At 36.1% G+C, this 21,975-nt stretch overlaps 1 protein-coding gene across 1 annotated transcript; it reads right to left on the bottom strand.

Moving 5' to 3' along the window:
• Nucleotides 1-3,600: 3,600 nt before the first annotated feature.
• On the bottom strand, nt 3,601-7,511 carry LOC149255296 (uncharacterized). Its single transcript, XM_089455000.1, has 3 exons — nt 7,283-7,511; nt 7,076-7,188; nt 3,601-3,820 (listed from the first exon to the last, which is right to left on the bottom strand). The coding sequence occupies exons 2-3, from the start codon at nt 7,171-7,173 to the stop codon at nt 3,601-3,603; spliced, it is 318 nt and encodes a 105-aa protein (XP_089311126.1). The 5' UTR covers nt 7,174-7,188; nt 7,283-7,511.
• Nucleotides 7,512-21,975: the final 14,464 nt, after the last annotated feature.

Here is a 21,975-nt window from a genome sequence, read left to right as displayed (position 1 = left end):
GTGGATTTTAGTGAAAGCTATTTTTCAATGAAATGAAATGTAGGTAGAATTTGCAGATGCCTTTTCAGTTCCCTGTTTGTTATGGGTCCACTTCTCTCTGCTGCTTAAATGAAGATAAACTTTACCAAGGAAGATAAGTCAAATTTAGATATAAATTGGCTTTGAGCCAGGCTTTTGTATGATGTGGATGGAACATTTATATTCTAGGAAAGGGAAATTTGTCATCATTTGTGTGTGCATCTTTTGAACTGGACATTTTGTAGTCTCTATATCCTCAGGGGCCTCGGTAACCAAAACAGGTTGATTATGCTGGGGAGGATAAGAAGAAGATGCATCAATTTCCGAATCTGATGCGCTAGATTCTGAGTGGTCATATCTCTCAGAGGCATCTGAAGTTTCCATGTCTCCTGCTGTTTTGTATCTTCGGAGCAAATTCAATGGAGAAGATCCATGGATTGGAGTTGTTTCTCCGCTTTGAAATCCCGAAAACACAGTTGATCTGCGTGTGAAACTAGGGGAAGAATGCTTTGACTTTCTATCTCATTTTGTTTTTTTCTTAGCATTTTGTTGCCATCTGCTCAAAGCATTGGTTGTCTATTCTTCAAATATTGCCTTCTTCATGTGAGATCCCATCTGCATAAAAATATCCCATCAGATTTTAAGAACATATTCCTTTATACATGATATTTAACCAGAACAGAGTGTTTTTAAATGATCCAAAAGTTCACTAAAATATTTGTACATACTGGAAAAACAAAATTTGCCCCAAAAATGGATGTTCTCTATCTAACAACAAACAGGGTAAAATGAATGTTCTCTATCTATCAACAAACAAGGTTATATCAAGAAATAAAATTAAAATGATTTAAAGAGAAATCATCATTTCTATTTCTCTGCTTTTCTCTAAGGCTCCAGACTGCAACGAAAGTTAATTTAACAAACAAAAAGGAAGCATATTTTACAGTGGTCATACTTTTCATTCAGAGGCCTCGGTAACCAAAACAGGTTGATTATGCTGGGGAGGATAAGAAGAAGATGCATCAATTTCCGAATCTGATGCGGTGGATTCTGAGTGGTCATATCTCTCAGAGGCATCTGCAGTTTCCATGTCTCCTGCTGTTTTGTATCTTCGGAGCAAATTCAATGGAGAAGATCCATGGATTGGAGTTGTTTCTCCGCTTTGAAATCCTGAAAACACAGTTGATCTACGTGTGAAACTAGGGAAGAATGCTTTGACTTTCTATCTCATTTTGTTTTTTTCTTAGTATTTTGTTGCCATCTGCTCAAAGCATTGGTTGTTTGTTCTTCAAATATTGCCTTCTTCATGTGAGATCCCATCTGCATAAAAATATCCCATCATATTTTAAGAGCATATTCCTTTATACATGATATTTAACCAGAACAGAGTGTTTTTGAACGATCCAAAAGTTCACTAAAACATTTGTACATATTGGGAAAACAAAATTTGCCCCAAAAATGGATGTTCTCTATCTAACAACAAACAAGGTAAAATGAATGTTGTCTATCTATCAACAAACAGGGTTATATCAAGAAATAAAATTAAAATGATTTAAAGAGAAATCATCATTTCTATTTCTCTGCTTTTCTCTAAGGCTCCAGACTGCAACGAAATTTAATTTAACAAACAAAAAGGAAGCATATTTTACAGTGGTCATACTTTTCATTCGAAAATCCTTTGAGGCTTTACCTGAAGCTCTCAATAGAGAGATCACTATTGTACAAAAGAAAAATTGAACTCCACTGTTTTCTATCTCCTGATAAATTTGTCTACTATGAGTTTAACTATTTTTTAATGAGGTGATTTTTAACTGTTTCACCGAAATTTGATGATACGATTTTTGGTGAGATCACAATGTTTCATTGTATTTTTGAGTACAAAAATGGATTCAATGTCCTGAAAAATCCCTTAAACATTTGGATTGTGCAAATTCAACAACTTAAAGCTAAAATTTCCCCTATTTCTAATCAGAAACTATGGTTTTAACAATTTCTACTCATATTTTGGGCAAAATCAACCAAAAAAAAATCAAAGGTGGTGTCATTAAACAACTGTGTTAATGCATTATCAGGTGACACCTTATCTCTAATTTTATCAGTACAAGTAAGATATTTAATATCACAATGTAGGGTTTGATTAACATCAACTCACCATTTGAAAACTCATAATCCAGAGTTTGTGATTCCCTTTCCCACTCTTTCCAATGCCTCATCTAGGCATCAAGAGGACTTGTAGATCTCAGTATTAACAGAGGATATAAATGCATGCAGAGGTCAAAACAGTAAAACCCAAGGCAGAATTTAGCTAAACATTATTGGACAAAATAATTGATCTCCCCTTCCACCTACCTTTGCTCTTGCCTGTGCCACAGTTAAGATACTATATAACACATGGAGAACTGCTAGCATAAAGATGAAGATGTGGAGTTGATGCATGCCACTTTGGGAAACCAGAGGATACTTACCCTGAATACAAAGCAGCATAGTTATCAAGTAAAATCCAACATAAAATAAATGTTTGAAATTTGTATGGGAAGCTAATTTCAAGATGGTCTAAATCAACTCGATCTCAGCAGGAAAATCAATCAAAGAATCATAGGACCTGGATAAAGAAACCATGCGCATTAAGACTAAGAGAAGGGTTTGGCCTTTACATGTGCGGAGCTACAATGTTGGCTACCCTCAGAAGCAGCTAAGATGTGTCTCCATGGGACCTCCTGTTCAGTAGACATTGATTCCCATAGAATTTTTTGCATGCGCTCCTTTTCTTGGTCATTATCCCCTTCCACCTTTATATCTCTAGAATAAATTTCCTTCTTACATGGAAGCATAATATAAGCTATTTTTTTGGGTATACAAATCATGGAAATGGGCTTCTGTCCAACTGTCAATAGAAGCGATATGAAACCCAGAAGCATCAACTCTGCAACCCAAAAAGATGATTTTCAAAAATATTTGCTCAGAGGACATATTCAGAAATTCTAGCCAGCAGGTGCTAAAAGAAATCAGTGTAGTTGCCTGAAATTAAAGGCTGAAATTCAATTTAGAAAATCCAAAACAAGCTACCAATGCAATCTAAGCAGATCAGTTAAATACATAAAACAGATATTGTCAAGTTCAACCAATGTAACCATTTTAGAAGGAGGTTCTATCTAAAACAGCATAAATTTGTTGTTCAAATTAGTTTCAGAGTATTTGGGGGATAGACTACAAGAAGCAACATGGTGGATATGAGTGGTTTCGAGTATCCGTTACCTGGTTTCAATTTTTCAAGCACTTCAGATAGAGCCTTTTTATTTCTTCTGGAGAGCCACTGTAAATATAATGACAGAAAAGGGCTTTATTAGTACAAATGCAATAAGAATTCAAAACTTGTAATCCTGCAGATTTGTTTATCATGTCTTCCTCTATCAGCAGCCTTTTCCTCTCATAACCAAAGCAATAATTCTACTTCTAACCACTGATGACATATGGAATATGAGCCATTCATATTGGGTTTTAAAAGTGTGTTTTGTTGGTGATTTCAGAGGCCAAAATTTACCAAATTTCTACCAGTCAAAACAAACTGAATGCAGAACTGAACTAAAGTAAGATCAATTCAACTAAACCAAAAAGTGCACAGTTGAAATCTAAGAAAAACCTTACATTGCTAGCATAATGAATACCATGTTCAAGAAGTAAAGAGATGGCCACAAATGCCAAACAAACAACTGCTACTGCCCAGGTAGGAGTTTGCTTTAGAGAACGACCATTGCCACTGTCAACTCCTGCCATATTCTTCTCAGAGGACTGGTAATTGCTTCTAAATTCACCAAAAAAAATAAAAAAAAATATTAGATAGTATACATCTTAAACATAGTTCCTTCCTGGGAAGGACAGTACATCCCTACTCAATAATTGCAAACAATTTGATGGACATTGTCTATGATGTCAAGACTAAAACTACACCTACAATTAGTAAATCTTTGGTTTTTGCCTGTAGGTACCATTGGAATCGGAGGTGGAGGTAAACAAAAAATAAGAGGGGTGGGCATGGAGATTTCAAAATAATCTACTTTCAAATTTTATGATTCAGTTCTCAATTTTCATTAATTTCAAATTTAATACAAAGCTTTTAATTTTCAGTGGTTCCAAAATTTTTGTTTCCAATTTAATTTTTCAGTTGTCATTTCTATTTGTTTCCAATTTAATGGACAAAAACCTCACAATTGGGCTGCAGAGAAAGAAGTGAAGGAAATGGCAGTCATTGTGTGCATTTGTGTGTTGTTTTTATTGTCATTTTATCAGAATGGGGTTTCAACTTCACAGGATAACTACCTTATAGACTGTGGATCAAAAAGTAACACCACAGTGGGTGGACGGATCTTCACTGCAGATACCCCCTCCTCATATATGTCAATTGCCACCAATGAAGGCATCTTTGCTAACACTACAAATTCCAATCTACAGGTTCCTTCTGGTATCTATTTGACAGCTAGAGTATTTACTCAGAAGTCATCCTATACCTTCAGTATTGGGCACCAGGGCAGACACTGGGTACGTTTACATTTCTTTCCATTCTCTTATCAAATGTACAATCTTACAAGTGTCATATTTTCAGTAGCCACCCAAGACTTCGGTCTATTGTACAATTTCCAAATCCAGAATAGTTCAATTGTGATGAAGGAATATCTCATCAATGTAAATGAACAAACATTGGTCCTGACATTTATTCCCTCCAATAATTCCTTTGCGTTTGTCAATGCCATTGAAGTTGTTTCTGTGCCGAACACTCTTATTTTAGACACAACTCAAGCTGCGCCCCTGCCTAGTACTTACAGTGGTCTATCTGAGCATGCTTTTGAAACAATTTACAGACTTAATATGGGAGGACCATTGATTACCCCTGACAATGACACCCTTGGGAGATTTTGGGATCCTGATACAAGCTTCTTAGCTTCAAAATCGCTTGCCCAAAATTTCAGCATCCCGACCAACAATATTGTGTACCGCCAAGGACTAGTTACTAATGAAACCGCTCCCAATATTGTATATGCTACTGCTGAGGAGATGGCTGCAGCCAATGTCACAAACCCAACTTTCAACATTTCTTGGTTGTTTACTGTGGATCCAGATTACCAATACTTCATTCGGATGCATTTCTGCGATATTGTGAGCAAAGCATTGAACGAGTTATACTTCAATGTATATATTAACAATGATAATGTGATGGGCGGTAATTTTGATATATCAGCTGCAACACAAAATAACTTGGCAGCAGCTTATTACAGCGATTTTGTAGTACTTAATACATCTACTGGATCGAAAAATCTTGCTGTCAAAGTAGGACCTGCAATAAATATGGCAAGTGTTCTCCCCAACGCCATATTAAATGGGCTGGAGATTATGAAGATGAGCAACTCTAACAAAAGTCTGGATGGAACTTTCCCACAAAACAGTTCTATCTTTAATGCAATTTAAATGTGAAAAAAAAAGAATTTTTCATATCTCAACATATACTATTTTCCTCAATCTCTCTCTCCATCATTCACTCTCAATCCTTCTATGAGTCTTTGCATAAGTTGGGTTTCTCAGATCTTCACAAAAGAACATCATCAGATGATCGAACAACTTGTTAATTCTCGTGCAAGCCTTAGGACAGCCCTATGGCTAAGCAGTCTGCTTCGAAATTTTCTTTACTGCAACAACCTTCCAGCTTTAATTTCGCACAATAATCAGAGTTAAAGTGAATGTCTGAAATATTGCAGTGAAGGGCTGATAAAGCAGGTATAGTTAAGGTAAACAACGGAGTAACCACCCAAAAGTTAATCTGGTCCCCTGTTTGTAAATATTCTCATTATGCTCTTCAAATTATTTGAAAGATGGGTAAGAATTAAATCAATAGAAAATTATCATCTGTCTGAGGAATTGGAACGATTCAGAAGAGATACTGACAATAGAAAACAAGCAGTAAATATATCATACAGTACAGATAAAGAGGGGTCATCTCAAGCAATCTTCAACACCACAAAACAATACTTCGAAATTCACAAGTATGCCCTTGGATCTGTCTTCTGCGTTATAGTATTTATAACATATTATGTTTGCAAAGGATTCCTTCTGAAAGTTCATTTATGCAAGCTTTCAGAGTCTAAAAATCTAACAGGTTACATACTGAGCATGGAAAAAGGGAAACCAAGACTGAATTGCCCTCCCAAGCTAAAACTACTAAAGAAGCTCAGTTCTAGAGATCCATCCTATTTGCAATAAATGCCATATAAGCTCAACCTATCAAAAAAGGACAGAAGCCAAAAAGTCCCTAGCTCTCGACTCATGCATGGTTCATTTTAAGAAACCATTGTTCCAACAAGCACGAAGTCCTTGAGGAAGGACACTAAACGAAGGATCCGTAATCAAGGGTATTAAATTCTATTAGTATCTTCTCTGGTTACTGATACGGACCTCCAGGGATGAGGGTGGCACTTTAGACAACCTGCCCTTTAACTACAAACACTGAAGCAATGTCCAGTGCAGACCTCCTAACCCACCTAATACTCCGAGAGTTACATTTAAGCAAGGAGAATCTTCTCCCCTGGGCCAAATCAAAATAAATGATGGAACAAAAAGAATGGTAAATGTTTGAAAAACATATTTGCAAATTTCTAAGTTGCTTGATTTCCACGCAGTTTACAAAATTTCTGGCCAGTTTTTAACTAAATGCATATTAGCTTGTAGAAATCGAAGCTTGAATCTTCATTTTCAATTGCCCATTTTCCCCAAAAATAAGCCTAATGACCAATCTTAGGCAATAATTTTTTTTGTCCTCAGATCTGTGATATTACACAATGGAAATTGATTTGAGAACTCTGTAAACAGAGAATGAGAGACCAACAAATAGATCAGACCCACTTTATCTAATGGTTTCTTCCTCCATCCAGAACAAACCCAATGGACCACTGATAGCCTCCAAATCGTTTAACATAAAATCTGAAGTAGATAGCGGTAGCCACAGAGATTGATCTATAATATCTGTAAGGAAGTATATAAAACTCTGTAACCAAAGTATATACACACTCACTTCCGGGAGTAGAAGACCTGTTTCTGTCTGCTGACAAAAATGTCACCGCTGAGGATATTCCCGCCACGAGACGCTATGCATTCAGTCAGTTTTGCCATTATCCCTGTCTGATCCTATACAACATCCATACAATCACAAATACCATTATGGTTATTATTATCTCCAACCAAAGAGGAAATGAGAAAATATATGTTGCTGGTTCCTTACAGGACACTGAAAAACATGCACGCCATTGAATAGGCTGGAAGCTGTGGATTGTATGGCTGTTTCTTCTCCGACAACCTTCCATGAACGATACGAACGAATTAACTGTGGTGGGCTTGTGTTTGACAGGGAGGGGGATCCCACTGCAGATGCAAATGAAGGTCAGTAGTGTCTTATTAACCTCTCATTCTTCCAATTTCCCAAAAATTTCTTCATCGCCATCTTCAATGATCTCAATCCCCTTTGAATCAACGGCTGAAATTGTTGCGATAGCCTAACATATAATCGCGTGGTTTACAAGGATGACAGGTCTGCAGAGGGGAGTTGATTTTAGAGAGAAACGCCTTACGGCGTAATTAACTCCCTCGTACTTTACAAATAATTAATAGCCTCGCCTTCTTACCTCGTACTTCACAAATTTTTTTGAACAATTATTCTTATTATATATCTCAACTAAATGTGATAGATTAATGAAAAGAAAGATGAAAGATAGATATGTTAAAACGAGACGGTAAAAAATAAATTTATTTTTCATTTTTCATTTCATTGATTCAATTTTTTTATAAGTTAAGTTTTTTTTGTTTTGTTTTAATTTAAAAATATACAGAAATATTTTATTTAAATAAATAATTAAAATATTATTTATATATATATTGAATGATAATGAATAATTTTTATTTTTATATTAAATTGATTTGTCCAATATTAAGAAGGTAAATGATGGGATGGAGTTTTTTAGAATTTTAGAATTTTTATGCTCAAAGAAGATTATAAGTATTTCAAGATTACCATAGTTTTGTTGAATAGAACAATTGGAAGTTGGGTGTTCCACAAATATTTTAAATTTGACGAGTATATACATGACATTCTAAGAGAGTGTTTTTTTATCTTCAACCCTTTGAGCCTCACAAAGGTGAGAGTGTAATGAATGTAATATTGTTATATTACAATTAATGTAATTAAATCTCATGTACAGATGCCCCACTAAAAAATACGACTTAGAAGCTTTGCAAATTACACACACATTATTGTCTTCTTCTTTTAACCATCATTGAAGAATAAAAAAATTACACGTTTATTTAACTTATTTTCTACTATGTTGCCAGGAAATGTGGGTTCATGGATGGGTGCATCACTTTTTAAAATATGATACATGGGGTTGTCGGGGGTATATTATAATTTATATATAATATATATTTTATAAATTAGAATATATATGAATTTTAAAATCTTCAGGGATGGATGCATCACTTTTTAAAACATGATACATGGGTTTGTAGGGGATATATTATAATTTATATATATTTTATATATTTATAAATTAGAATATATATGAATTTAAAAATCTTCCAATTTACAACTAGAAAAATAATCATTTAAAGGCTTACACATGAACATTCACTTTAAAATTTCAAATTTGATATCAAGTGGAAATTGCAATTTAGATATAGAAATGAAGACAATAACTCTTATCAAGAAGAAAACCAAAGTAGATTATAAAATTAATATATCTATTTAAAGAACTTTAAACCATAAAAACCCATTCCTCACATATGGATACTATCGAATAAATAAAGGACTTAGTATCAAAGTGTTGTGTTGAGTGTGATGAAACATTTATATTATATGGGTATTGGCATTATGGATAAATTTATAGTGGAAGAAACACAAGGAAATTAGTGAGTGTTTAAGATAGCAAAACCTATTTTTTTAAGTGCATATATCCTTTAGATGACTTGTACTTAATGGTATTTCTATGTTTTTTTTAAATGCGTATATCCTTCTTAAGATGACTTGTACTTAATGGTATTTCTATAAAAGAATGTCGCATTTTAGTTAGAGACATGCATTACTAATTAGTGATTTTATCATTAAGAAATTAAATCCGGGAACTAATTGTAGAAATTATGATGTAGATTTGCAATTTCTCATGAAGTTTTAATCAAAATCACAAGATACAAACATACTCTACTACTTTGCAGAAAGTATTTCACAATTTAGAACATCAATCACAAACATGCACTAAGAAATAAAACACATGCACATAGTATTTTTCCTAAGGAAAGCAATCTGCTAAAAACCCCAATGCTTGCTTGCATTAATATGATGAATAGAGATGTATTACAATTGCTTTGCTCAACTTAGCGCACCCTGCAAGTGAATAACCTATCTCTCTGCTCACTAAGAAGCTCTGACCCAGACTTAGTCAATTTTTACCTCTGTTTGAGCCCCTATTTGCTTGCACAATTCCTTGAAAAAATAGGCCCCTTTTATTTAGGAATTTCTCCAAAATTGATTGCGCAATTCCTCAGGTTGATCATCAGGTTGCATGCAACACCTGTACACTCCAGAATAGTCTACAACTGATGTTACATTGCCTTAGAATCTCCACCTTGACTGGGTAACTCAAATTCTCTGCATGCATTAGCTATTTTGGGCTGATTGATCAGTTAATTGGATGATCACTAAGTTAGGCTGAAGTCAAACTATACAACTAACCTTCCACTAGTTCCTCCAACAGTTGCAACTAGTTTAACTGAACACAACTTAATATAACTAAATTAGATTGCTACAAATTAGCAATCACTCATGCTTAACTGAACTCAAGCCCTCCAACTCGAATTAATTGAGTTAACTGAGTGAAAAGTGCCATGTCACCTCAGTTAACTACCTCCAAGATTTTTTTTGATGTGGAAATTGGAATTTTCTTTAAATTGGCCAAGGCAAAGTCAAACTGAGATTTTCTTACTGCATTTTCAACACTCCCTCTCAGCAAGAAAGGGATTATCAGCCATCCCTATCCTTCCCCTATGGAACTTGAACTTCCCTCTTGACAAGGCCTTTGCCAAAATTTCTACATCTTGTTCCTTTGTCGGAATGTGTTCTAGCAACATTATTTGCCTCTGCACATAGTCCTATAAATGGTCATATCATATATCTATATGCTTGGATTGATCGTGAAATACAAGATTTTCAGAGAGCTTGATGCAGCTATGATTATTATAGTAGGTCACAATTGGATCCATCATTTGACCAAATAATTCCACAAGTATCTTTCTTATCCAGATCACCTCACATGTTGCTTGACTTGCAGCCATGTATTCTGCTTCTACCAAGATGTGCGCCACAAATATTTTCTTCCTGTTGTACCAGGAAACAATTGCAGACCCAACACTGAAAATTCAACCTGATCTACTCTTTCGGTCTAATGGACTCCCCGCCCAATCTGCATCTATGAAGCCAAACAACTTCACTCCCTCTGTTCGTTTGTTCCATAGTCAAAACTAAGTAGTGCCTCTGAGGTACCGTAAAACATGCTTAGATGTCTTCAAAAATAATTTGGTTGGCCTAACCATAGCTTGACTCAGCTCATTTACTTCATAACACATATTTGGTCCTGTGTTCACAAGATACATCAGTGATCCCACTAGCTTTTGATAAATGGTGGCATCCACTTCTTCACCTGAAGTGGCATCCTCCTTCCTCCAGTTGGTCACTAGAGGAGTCTCCATGGGTTTACAACTATCCATGCAAAATCTTTGCAGTATCTCATTTGCATACTTTCCTTGAGAGACAAACACTTCCCCATCGCCTTTCCATACTTCCAACCCTAGGAAGTAGTGCATAAGACCCATGCCCTTTATTTCAAATTCCCTTGTAAGGTCCTCCTTGCAAGATATGATCAACTACTCATCACCAATTAAAATCAAACCATCAACATATAAGACATTAATCAACAATTTACCTTCTACAAAGATGGGATATAGGTTTGCATCCGCTTGAATTTTGGTGAAGCCCAAATAGGTGAGATAGATGTTGATCCCTGGTGTAACAAGCATGGGGTGCTTATTTGAGATCGTACAACCCTCACTTGAGTCTGCACAAGTGAGACTCATGATCAAATATCTCAAAGCCTTCTGGTTGCTCGATGTACACCTCCTCCTCAATAACCCCATTGAGAAATGTTGTTTTTACATCCATTTGGTGGGTCTTCCACCCCATCTGTGCAGCAAGTGCATAGATTGATCTAATGGATGAGTACCTTGCTACAGGAGCAAATGTCTCCTCATATTCAATTCCATCAACTTGAGAGTACCCCTTGGCCACAAATATGGCCTTATTCTTCTTTATGCTTCCGTCTTCTACATGTTGAACCTTGAAGATCCCTCTTGAACCCACAACTAATTGATCTGATAGTCTCGGGACCACTTTCCAAACATTGTTCTTTACAATGGATTAATATTCCTCCACCATTGCATTAACCCATACAGGCTTCTTTATTTTTTCCTTGAAAGAGGATGGCTCAGTTTCTACAAGCTCAATCATTAGAGCCATGTAGCTAGTGTACCAATCAGGTGACCTTCTCTGCCTACACTAATTTGAAGGAGCACCCACATTCTCCCTTGCATCTTGCACAAGTCTTTCAGTTTCCCTGGTTCTTTTCCTGCCTTCTCTAGGTGTTTTTGCTTGATTGGTTGTCTCCACCCTCTACTCCTCAATTTATGGTTTCTTTACAACTTCCTGAGGTTCCTAGTTTGGAGCTAAAATCTCCTCTTCTAGTGGGATATGAAGTTCCCTCTCAAGAGAGCAACACATCACTTTCTCCTAAACAAACTTTACATCCCTTTGCACAATTTTCATTATGAGGGATGGAAAGTACACACGATAGTTGTGAGGAGTTTCTGTGTAACACAAAAATACTCCTAACTCTGTTGTCAGCTCAAGCTTCTTCCTTGATTATTTGGATACATGGCAGTAAAAAGAGGCTCCAAAAATCCTGAAGTGCGACACATCCAACTTTCTCCCTGAGAAAGCCTCCTCCGGTGTAATCATGCCAAAAATCCGATGAGGACTCTGGTTCTTCAAATAGACTGATGTGTTGCATGCCTCATCCAACAAATGTAGAGGTAGGCCTTGGTCATGCAACATAGCCATTGTTGCTCCCATAATGCTACGATTCTTTCTCTTAGCCACCCCATTCTGTTGTGATTTTGGGGCGTTTTCAACTCTCGTCGAATGCCTCCATTAGCGTTTTTGATAGACTTCACCTTCTTGTCAGTTTATTTCTCAACCAGTGCCTTGAATTCTGTGAACTTGGAGAATTCCTCATCTCTCTTCTGCATGAAGAATACCCAACACTTCCTTGAGAAATCATCAACAAATATAACATAGTACTTATTTCTAGTAGTGGAGGTTATCGAGAAAGGTCAACAAACATCAGAGTGGATCCTTTCCAAGACTACATGTGCTTTGTTATCCTGATCATGAAATGTGGATTTTGAGTACTTACCCAAGGTACATCCTCTGCATATATCATGCTTCCCAAGTGCTCCTTTGAGGAGGCAAGTGGTTATTTGATGCATAATCTTCAAGGAACCATGGTGTAAATGACCAAGTCCTATGTGCCAAAGTTCACTGACATCGCGCCCCAGCACTTTCTCTGCCTTAGTGCTTAATGTAACACAGTCTTCCACATCTAGCTTATATAGGTTCTTCACATGAACCTCGATCTGCTTCACCTATCTCGTGGCTATGTGTCTCAGGAATGCTTTTCCTTTGCTAAAGATCACATCATAACCACGATCTTCCAAAACTGCAACAGAGATGAGATTTTTCTTTAAGCCCAGAATGAACATGACATCTTTGAGTTTGAGAGGGGAACTTGACTTCCTCTGAAAGGTGATTGTACCAATCTTGGTTGTATTGTACTTTCCATCATCCCTCATATTGATGTGCATCTCGAGATATTTCTCCTCCAGGTCACTGAAAAAATATCTACACCTTGCCATGTGGAATGAGGCACCAGAGTCTGTTAGGTCCCTACAATACTAGTGATTCCCCCATTACTATTGTCGTTGTATCCCTTATTTTTATTGTTGTTCCCCTATTGTCCCCATATTGTTATTATTGTGCCCCATAGAATCCCACTATTGTTATTTTTGTGTCTTTATATTATTATTGTTAGGTCGACTTTGGTTATATTATGGCCCCTTAGAATTCTATATATGGAAAGGAGGTTTTGTCATTTGAATCATCTAAGAATTGTTCATTTGTGTAATGTTAAGGAGGTTGCCCCCTCAAAGAGGCTTATTTCTAAGGCGTTGATCTATCTTTTCTATATTTTTGTGAGCTGGTTTCATAATAGAGTCCAAGTACCACACGCTCCCCATAATTGTGCTTCCCATGCATGCGATAAGCGCAAATTCAAGCTTGAACTATGAAGCTAAGGCTTCACTTGTTGCTCTTCTTGAGGTCTTCTTGCTTTCATTTTTGTGTGGAAACTTCGTGGCATAGTTCCCGAATTCATGAAAATGGAAGGACTTAATTTTGGGCAAATATTTCTTCTTGCCCCTTGGCTGAAATCTGTTTGGTTTGAGATTTCTTCCCTTTTCCCTTCTTTCCCTTTCCAACTAGGGAAAATTTTAAGGATGAAAATATATCTTAAACTTTAGAAACCTTGGAGAATCTTACTAGTCCCTAATATACAAGCTATAAAATATTTGGTGTAAATATGTTCAAATTTGTAATGATCGTATAATAGTCTCTATATAATTTTGTCGATCTTTAAGGTAAAATAATTTTATACTGTAAAATTTGGGCAAACAATTTTTAGAAATAATGAAAATTGGTGATTTTTTTTTGGAAAAAGCATGGAAAATTAGGTCACCTGTGAATATTAGCCCCTAAAATTTTCCCTGTAAATTCCAACCAATGCAAAGTTTTCTTCATCCTTTCCCTTGGATGAAGTCCCATCTCTGCTATCCTGCCTTATTTTCTCCTGTATCAAATCAGACCATAAGTGTTCCCAATTCGGTAGTTTCTCCCTCCCATTCACCAAATCTTGTTAGCTATGCCACCTCTTAAGAAGGCATAGAAGGGATAGGATTACCAAATCATCATCTGAAATAGTAACACCAACTCCTGCAATCTCATCATGAACTTGTGTGAACTTGATTAGATATGGTTGAATAGTGACATTCTTTTGCATCTTGATATTTCAAAGTTTATTCTTCAGTGCCAGTTTCCTATGGTCGCTTCTATTCTGAAACAGATCTGTCAGTGCCTGCCACATTGCATAAGGAGTTTCTTTCCCATAGAGATTGGTGAAAATGTGGTCCTGTACTCCCTCCAATATTATTCTCCTCACCTCGGCTACATATTTCTTCCATTGGGCTAGGTTATGGGCATCATCTTCCGCTGGTCTTGCAATATTTGTATTGATGTATTCTAGCAATCCATTTTCATCCAATACCACTTCCATGTGAACCTTCCATGTGATGAAATTACAGTTTCCTCTTAAAGCATACTCTAGCCTCAAACCATTGAAGCTCATCTTCCCAACTCTGAAGAGATCCTGCTACACTAAATTTCAATTCGAACATATTGAGAAACAACTTCAAAATTCCTTCTCTAATGTGAATCCTACTCTGATATCATGTCAAAATTATGATGTAGATTTTTAATTGCTCATGAAGTTATAATCAAAATCACAAGAAACAAACCTACTCTATTTCTTTGCGGAAAGTAATTCACAATTTAGAACATCAATAAATAACATGAAATGAGAAATAACACACATGCACACAGTATTTTTCCTGGGTAAAGCAATCTGCTAAAATCCTTAATGCCTGCTTGCATTAATTTGATGAGTACATATGTATTGTAATTGATTTGCTCAACTGAGCACACCCTACAAGTGAATAACCTATCTCTCTTCTCATTGAGAAGCTCTGAACTAGACTTAGTCAATTTGTGCCTCTGATTGAGCCCCTATTTCCTTGCACAATTCCTTGAGAAATTAGGTCCCTATTATTTAGGAATTTCTCCAAAATGGATTGAGCAATTCCTCAAGTTGATCATCAAGTTGCATGTAACACCTGTACACTCCAGAATAGTCTACAAATTATGTTACACTGCCTTGAAATATCCACCTCAATTGGTTAACTCGAATTCTCTGCATGCATTAGCTAATTTGGGATGATTGATAAGTTAACTGGATGATCACTGAGTTAGACTAAATTCACACTACACAACTGACCTTCCACTAGTTCCTCCAACAATTGTAACTAGTTTAGCTGAACACAGCTTAATATAATGAATTAGATTGCTACAAATTAGCAATCACGCATGTTTAACTTAATTCAAGCCTTCCAACTCGAATTAATTGAGTTAACTAAGTGACAAGTTCTATGTCACCTCAGTTAACTACATCCAAGATTTTTGCTAATATGGGAATTCGAATTTTGTCTAGTTTGACCAAGGCAAAGTCAAACTCATATTTTCTTGTTGTATTTTCAACACTATTTTATGGAAAAGAGATTTAAAAAACCTATACTTTTAAAATGATGGGACTTTAAGACCTCACAACTTTAGATTTGAAATGTTTTACTAAGTTAGGAATTTTGATAGTAATCATGGAATTTTTTTTTAAAAACATGTACTTCTCTCGAAATGATGGAACTTTAAGACCTCAAAACTTTAAATTTGAAATGTTTTACTAAGATAGGGAAAAAAATTTCTTTCTCAACACCACATAAGAACCTATCACACACCCATTTTCAGGGTTTTCACACCCATGTTTGGGGTTCGGTGAACCTATTTAAGAAAACGAACCTAGGCTACAAGTCTTGAGTACCAGGTTCTTATGGGAAGAACCTGGTTTGTATGGGTGCGTCTGGGAAGTACCCTGCAAGTGAATAACCTATCTCTCTTCTCAATGAGAAGCTCTGACCTAGACTTAGTCAATTTGTGCCTCTGATTGAGCCCCTGTTTCCTTCCACAATTCCTTGAGAAATTAGGCCCCTATTATTTAGGAATTCTCCAAAATGGATTGCGCAATTCCTCAAGTTGATCATCTGGTTGCATGTAACACCTGTACACTCTAAGAATTGTTCATTTGTGTAATGTAAAGGATGTTTCCCCCTCGAAGAGGCTTATTTCTAAGGCGTTGATCTATCTTTTCTATCTTTTTGTGAGCTGGTTTCATAACATTTGGTATCAGAGCTTTGGATTCTAGGGTTTCGCTGCTCCAAACAGGTCATCGTGGAATTTCGCTATAACTTTTTCTCTACAAAGTTTCAGAAGCTAAAAAAAACCCATTTGAGAAGGAATCGGTCTGAACCTTGGGCCCAAATTTCAAATCTTGTCTCGCTATATTTTCAGATATATAATCTGAGGAAGTTAGGGTTTTTGCAGACTCCCGAATTACATTCCAAACAGGTGACCTTGGGAAAATCGTCATAACTTTCGCTCTGAGCATTAGATTGAATTTTCGTAAGAAGTTACAGAAAGAGGACGGACTGTAGTTTTTTGGGTATCATTTTCAGAACCTAAGGTTGAAACAGTGACCCACGTCATGTCATACAAGTTTGATGTACTGAACCTGTGTATACTCAGGTCATCGTGGGAGATTTGGCATAACTCTTCATTGGAGAATCCAATCTTGATCAAACTTGTGAGGTTAGAAATATTACTCAGAGGGTTACTGCAAGAAGAAATTTCAGACCTTGGAGATCCAAAATTATAGAGATACATCAGATTCAATATCGAGCTCCTCCAAAGTGAAAAAAGGTGTGTAGTTTTTTTTTAAATTTTTGCATAAGCTTGGTTTGAAAAATTAGTTTGAAGGAATTCAAAGGGCATAGTGAAGAATTATTATCAGTAATTGATGCCTTGAAGAAAGAAAATGGAAACACCTAGTAAGCAACCTAAAAGCTCTAGCATGACTCATGAAAAAGAGGAAGAAATGCAACATGATATATCAAAATTATGAGACCAAGTGCAACAAATTTTACTTGCACAAAAGGTAATAGAAGCTAAGATGGATGGTTTAAAGAAATATGTAGAAGCTAAGATGTATGGTGGGGAAGCTAATATGGATGGTTTAAAGAAAGGTGTAGAAGTTAAGATGAATGACATGGAAGCTAATATGGACGACGTGGAAGCTAAGATGGATGGCGTGGAAGCTAAGATGGATGATTTAAAGAAAGGCATGGAAGATTTGAAGACAAATTTGACAAAGTTTCTACAAGAAATGCTTACTAATGGCGAAAGGGTAGTAAAGGAAACTCATGATGAGAACAAAATAAATGTTAATCATGATTTCATAGACTCTAACATTGGATCAAAGAACCACCATGTTCCAAAGATCGATATGAGGAAGTTTGATGGCAAGGATCCCGGAACATGGATACTACAAATGGAGCAATTTTTCGATCTCCATAATGTGAAAAACACACAAAAGGTATGCATTTCAACTTTATATTTGGAACCAAATCAGTTTGTATGGTATCGATGGCTTTTCTCTCGTAAACAAATTGTCACTTGGGCTATTTTTACGGATGAAATGATAGCACATTATGAGGATACAAAAAGAAATAGTTTTTTTAGCCAATTGATAAATCTCAAACAAAAGGGTTCAATGATGGAGCACATTGAGGACTTCCAAAAATTGAATATAAAGGTAAAAGATATTCCAGAGGAGCATAGGATTGATGTGTTCATAGGGAATTAAAAAGATAACATCCAACATGAGGTTCACCTTTGGGAACCAGATTCATTAGAGAAGGCATTTAGGTTGGCAAGAACAATGGAAAGAAAAATTATGGCAACAAGGAAGCCTACCACTCACAATCATAATATGGAAGTGTTTCTGCCCCTAACCATCCACAACCTACAAGGTTGACACCACAACAATTGGAAGAAAAAAGAGAAAAAGGGCTTTGTTACAGTTGTGATAACAAATACACTAAAGACCATAAGTGTGCCGAGAAGAAATTATTTTACATAGATTGTGAAGAGGAGGAAGAAAAGGAACAAGAAACATCAAAAGAAGAGGATATACACTAGGAACAAACCCTAGAAAAAGAATAAATGAATACGACCATATATTGTAATGAATTGGCTGGAATTACCACTCCTCAAACTATCGAGATAGAAGGGCATATCAAGAAGAAAAAGGTAATAGTGTTGATTGATTTGGGAAGTACCCATAATTTTATTCATTGTAAGATAGCCAAGGAATTTAATTTCTTCCTATATCCAGCACTAGAGTGTCAAGTGATGGTTGCAGGTGGAGGAACCATAAATTTCTCAGGAAAGTGCCATAATATCAAGCTACCCATGGGAGAATATGTATTGAATAGCCCAATGATTTCCATTCCAATGGGTGGTGTTGATGTTGTACTAGGAGTTCAATGGCTACAATCCTTGGGTACAATAACTTTTAATTTTCAAGAACTTTTCATGAAATTCTCTTTAGAAGGAAAGGCAGTTGAATTAAGGGGTATCACAAGGAAACCGCGAAAGATAATCAACTCTAACGGAATGACAAAGCTTTTAAAGAAAGAACAACAAGGAATAATTGCACAATTATGTTCACTAGAGGTTCCCACATCGAAATCATCCATTTCTCCATATCTCCAAAAAGTCTTGGACAATCATTCCAAGGTATTTGAGAATCCCAAATTCCTCCCACCTATTCATGATCATTATCATGCTATTAATTTGATTCCAGGAAGTGTTCCTCCAAACATCAGGCCTTATAGATATCCCTATGTCCAAAAGAGTGAAATTGAACATATGGTTGTAGAAATGCTAGAGGCTGGTATAATTCAACCTAGTGAAAATTCTTTCTCTGCTCCAGTAGTATTGGTTCACAAGAAGGATGGATCATGACGCATGTGTCTAGATTATAGAGAGCTCAACAAACTCACTATTATAGATAAATTTCCCATTCATGTGATTTATGAATTATTGGATGAATTACATGGATCAATTTACTTCACCAAGTTGGATCTTCGTTCAAGATATCATCAAATAAAAATGAAGACTGAAGACATTCCAAAAACAACATTTAGAACTCATGGGGGTCATTATGAATTTTTTGTCATGCCTTTTGGTCTTACAAATGCAGTTTCCACATTTCAAGGTTGATGAATTCCATTTTCAAACCCTTCCTTAGAAAATTTGTGTTAGTATTTTTTGATGATATACTAATCTACAACAAGTCTTGGAAGGATCATGTCCAACATGTTGACATGGTGCTCAAACTATTGGAGGAGAAACAATTATATGCAAAAATCTCCAAATGTTTCTTTGGAGTACAATAGGTGGAATATCTAGGTCATATTGTAACTCAAGAAGGTGTTAAAGTAGACCCTAGAAAAATTAAAACCATTAAGGAATGGAAATTCCCCACATCCATAAAGTATCTACAAGAATTTCTGGGGTTGACAGGGTATTATCACAAGCTTGTTAAGAATTATGGGAGAATAGCAACACCTCTAACAACATTATTGAATAAAGATGCATTTTCATGGACTCCGGAAGCAATGAAGGCCTTTGAACATATTAAAGAGGCAATGTGCCAAACACCAGTCTTAGCTACACCTGACTTCACAAAAACCTTTATTGTAGAATCTGATGCCTCAGGAAATGAAATTGGTGTTGTTTTAATGCAAGAAGAAAGACCCATTGCTTTCAAAAGTCATCCAATCAAAGGAAAGTATTTACACAAAGCTATTTATGAGAAGGAAATGTTGGCAATACTACATGCACTTAAGAAATGGAAACCCTACCTAATGGGAAAACACTTCAAGGTAAAAATAGATCATGATAGTCTTAAATACTTTTTAGAACAAAGATTATCTTCAAAAGAGCAGCAAAATGGGTCACAAAGATGTTGGGTTATGACTTTGAAATCATCTACAAAAAAGAGAAGCAAAATGTTGTGGCAGATGCACTCTCAAGAAAAGATGAGGATGTGGAAGAATTTCTTTGCGCCATTTCTATTATCCAACCAGATTTGATAAACGAAGCAAGGGATGAATGGAAGAATGATGAGAAAGTGGGCACTCATTCAAAAGATATAACAAGATCCCAGTACAGTTGATACATTTAGCTGGAAAAATGATTCGTTATGGTACAAGGATCGGTTATACCTATGTAAGAATTCCAAACTCAAATAAAAGATTCTTAGGTAATTGCACACCTCTCCCTTAGGAGGGCACTCAGGATTTCTAAAATCCTACCACAGGGTTAAGAATGATTTTTTTTGGGATGGCCTTAAATCAGATATTCAAAAGTTTGTGGCAGAATGTTTGGTTTGCCAACAAAATAAAGTTGAAACAATTAAGACCCTAGGATTATTACAACCTTTATCCATTCCAAGCCAACGTTGGGAGGAGGTTTCAATGGATTTTATCACAGGTTTACCCAAGTCCAAAGGAAAGAGTGCTATCATGGTGGTAGTTGACAGAATTACCAAGTATGCACACTTTTGTGCATTATCTTATCCATTTAAAGTGAGTACAGTTTCTACTGCAGGAACAATTCAAAAGCTACATGGAAACCCAAAGATTATTGTAAGCGACACAAATCCTATTTTCACTGGAAATTTTTGGACATAATTATTTTTCTTGTCTCGATACTCAGTTAGCTCATAGCTCATCTTATCATCCTTAATCTGGTGGGAAAACTAAGATAGTAAACAAATGTTTGAAGGATATCTTCTTTGCTTTGTATCTGATAAACAGACACAATGGGTCAAATGGTTGCCTCTGGCTAAATGGTGGTATAACACTTCCTTCCATACTGCAACAAAAATGACCCCATTTATGGAACTTTATGATATCATCCACCATCCATCACATCATATTTAAGAGAAAACTCTAAGGTTCAAGCAGTGGAAGATCACATCGAGCATCAGCAACAAGTTCTCCAACTCTTAAAGGATAACCTCACCTTCGCATAGAATAGAATGAAACAGTAGGCAGATCAACATCACAATGAAAGAAGTTTTGGTGTAGGTGATTGGGTATTCCTAACGGGTACAACCATATAAACAAATGTCCCTCAAGCAAGCTAAGAAGGATAATAAATTATCACCAGAGTATTAATAGTCCGTACAAGGTGTTGCAAAATATAGGTACTATGGCATACAAATTGGAGCTTCCTGCAGCTTCCCGAGTGCACCCAGTTTTCCATGTTTCATGCTTAAAGAAGGTCATAGGTGACAAGCTTCCAATTCAAACAATATTACCAGAAATTGATGAGGAAGGAAAATCATATTGGAACCTGAAGCAGTCAAAGAAAACAAGAACTCGACAGCTACGAAATCAATCAATTTCAGAGTATCTCATTAAGTGGAAGAACTTACTAGTTGAAGATTCCACATGGGAGGATCAGATATCTTATACAGAAGCATCTAGAACTACTCAAGCATCAAGGACAACACTTTTTTGAAGGAGAGGGGCATGTTAGGTCCCTATAATACTAGTGATTCCCCCATTACTATTGTCATTGTATTCCTTATTGTTATTGTTATGCCCCTATTGTCCCCATATTGTTATTATTGTGCCCCATAGAATCCACTATTGCTATTTTTGTGCCTTCATATTATCATCGTTAGGTCGGCTTTGGTTATATTGTGACCCCTTAGACTCCTATATATAGAAAGGAGGTTTTGTCATTTGAATCATCTAAGAATTGTTCATTTGTGTAATGTTAAGGAGGTTGCCCCCTCGAAGAGGCTTATTTCTAAGGCGTTGATCTATCTTTTCCTATATTTTTGTGAGCTGGTTTCATAATAGAGTCCAAGTACCACACGCTCCCATAATTGTGCTTCCCATGCATGCGATAAGCGCAAATTCAAGCTTGAACTATGAAGCTAAGGCTTCACTTGTTGCTTCTTCCTG

The sequence above is a fragment of the Pinus tabuliformis genome, chromosome 7 (assembly GCF_031772625.1).
Source record: "Pinus tabuliformis cultivar Carrire ecotype Pingquan chromosome 7, CPIR1, whole genome shotgun sequence".
Taxonomy (NCBI): Eukaryota; Viridiplantae; Streptophyta; class Pinopsida; order Pinales; family Pinaceae; genus Pinus; species Pinus tabuliformis.
Note: the sequence above shows the minus strand (reverse complement) of the source record. Positions and strands in the feature narration are given on the sequence as shown.

Coding starts and splice junctions, on each gene's coding strand:
- LOC149255296 (XM_089455000.1), bottom strand. CDS start 7,173: ATGGCAAAACTGACTGAATGCATAGCGTCTCGTGGCGGGAATATCCTC. Junction 3,821..7,075: donor CAGGTCTTCTACTCCCGGAA/GTGAGTGTGTAT, acceptor TGGTGAATTTAG/AAGCAATTACCAGTCCTCTG.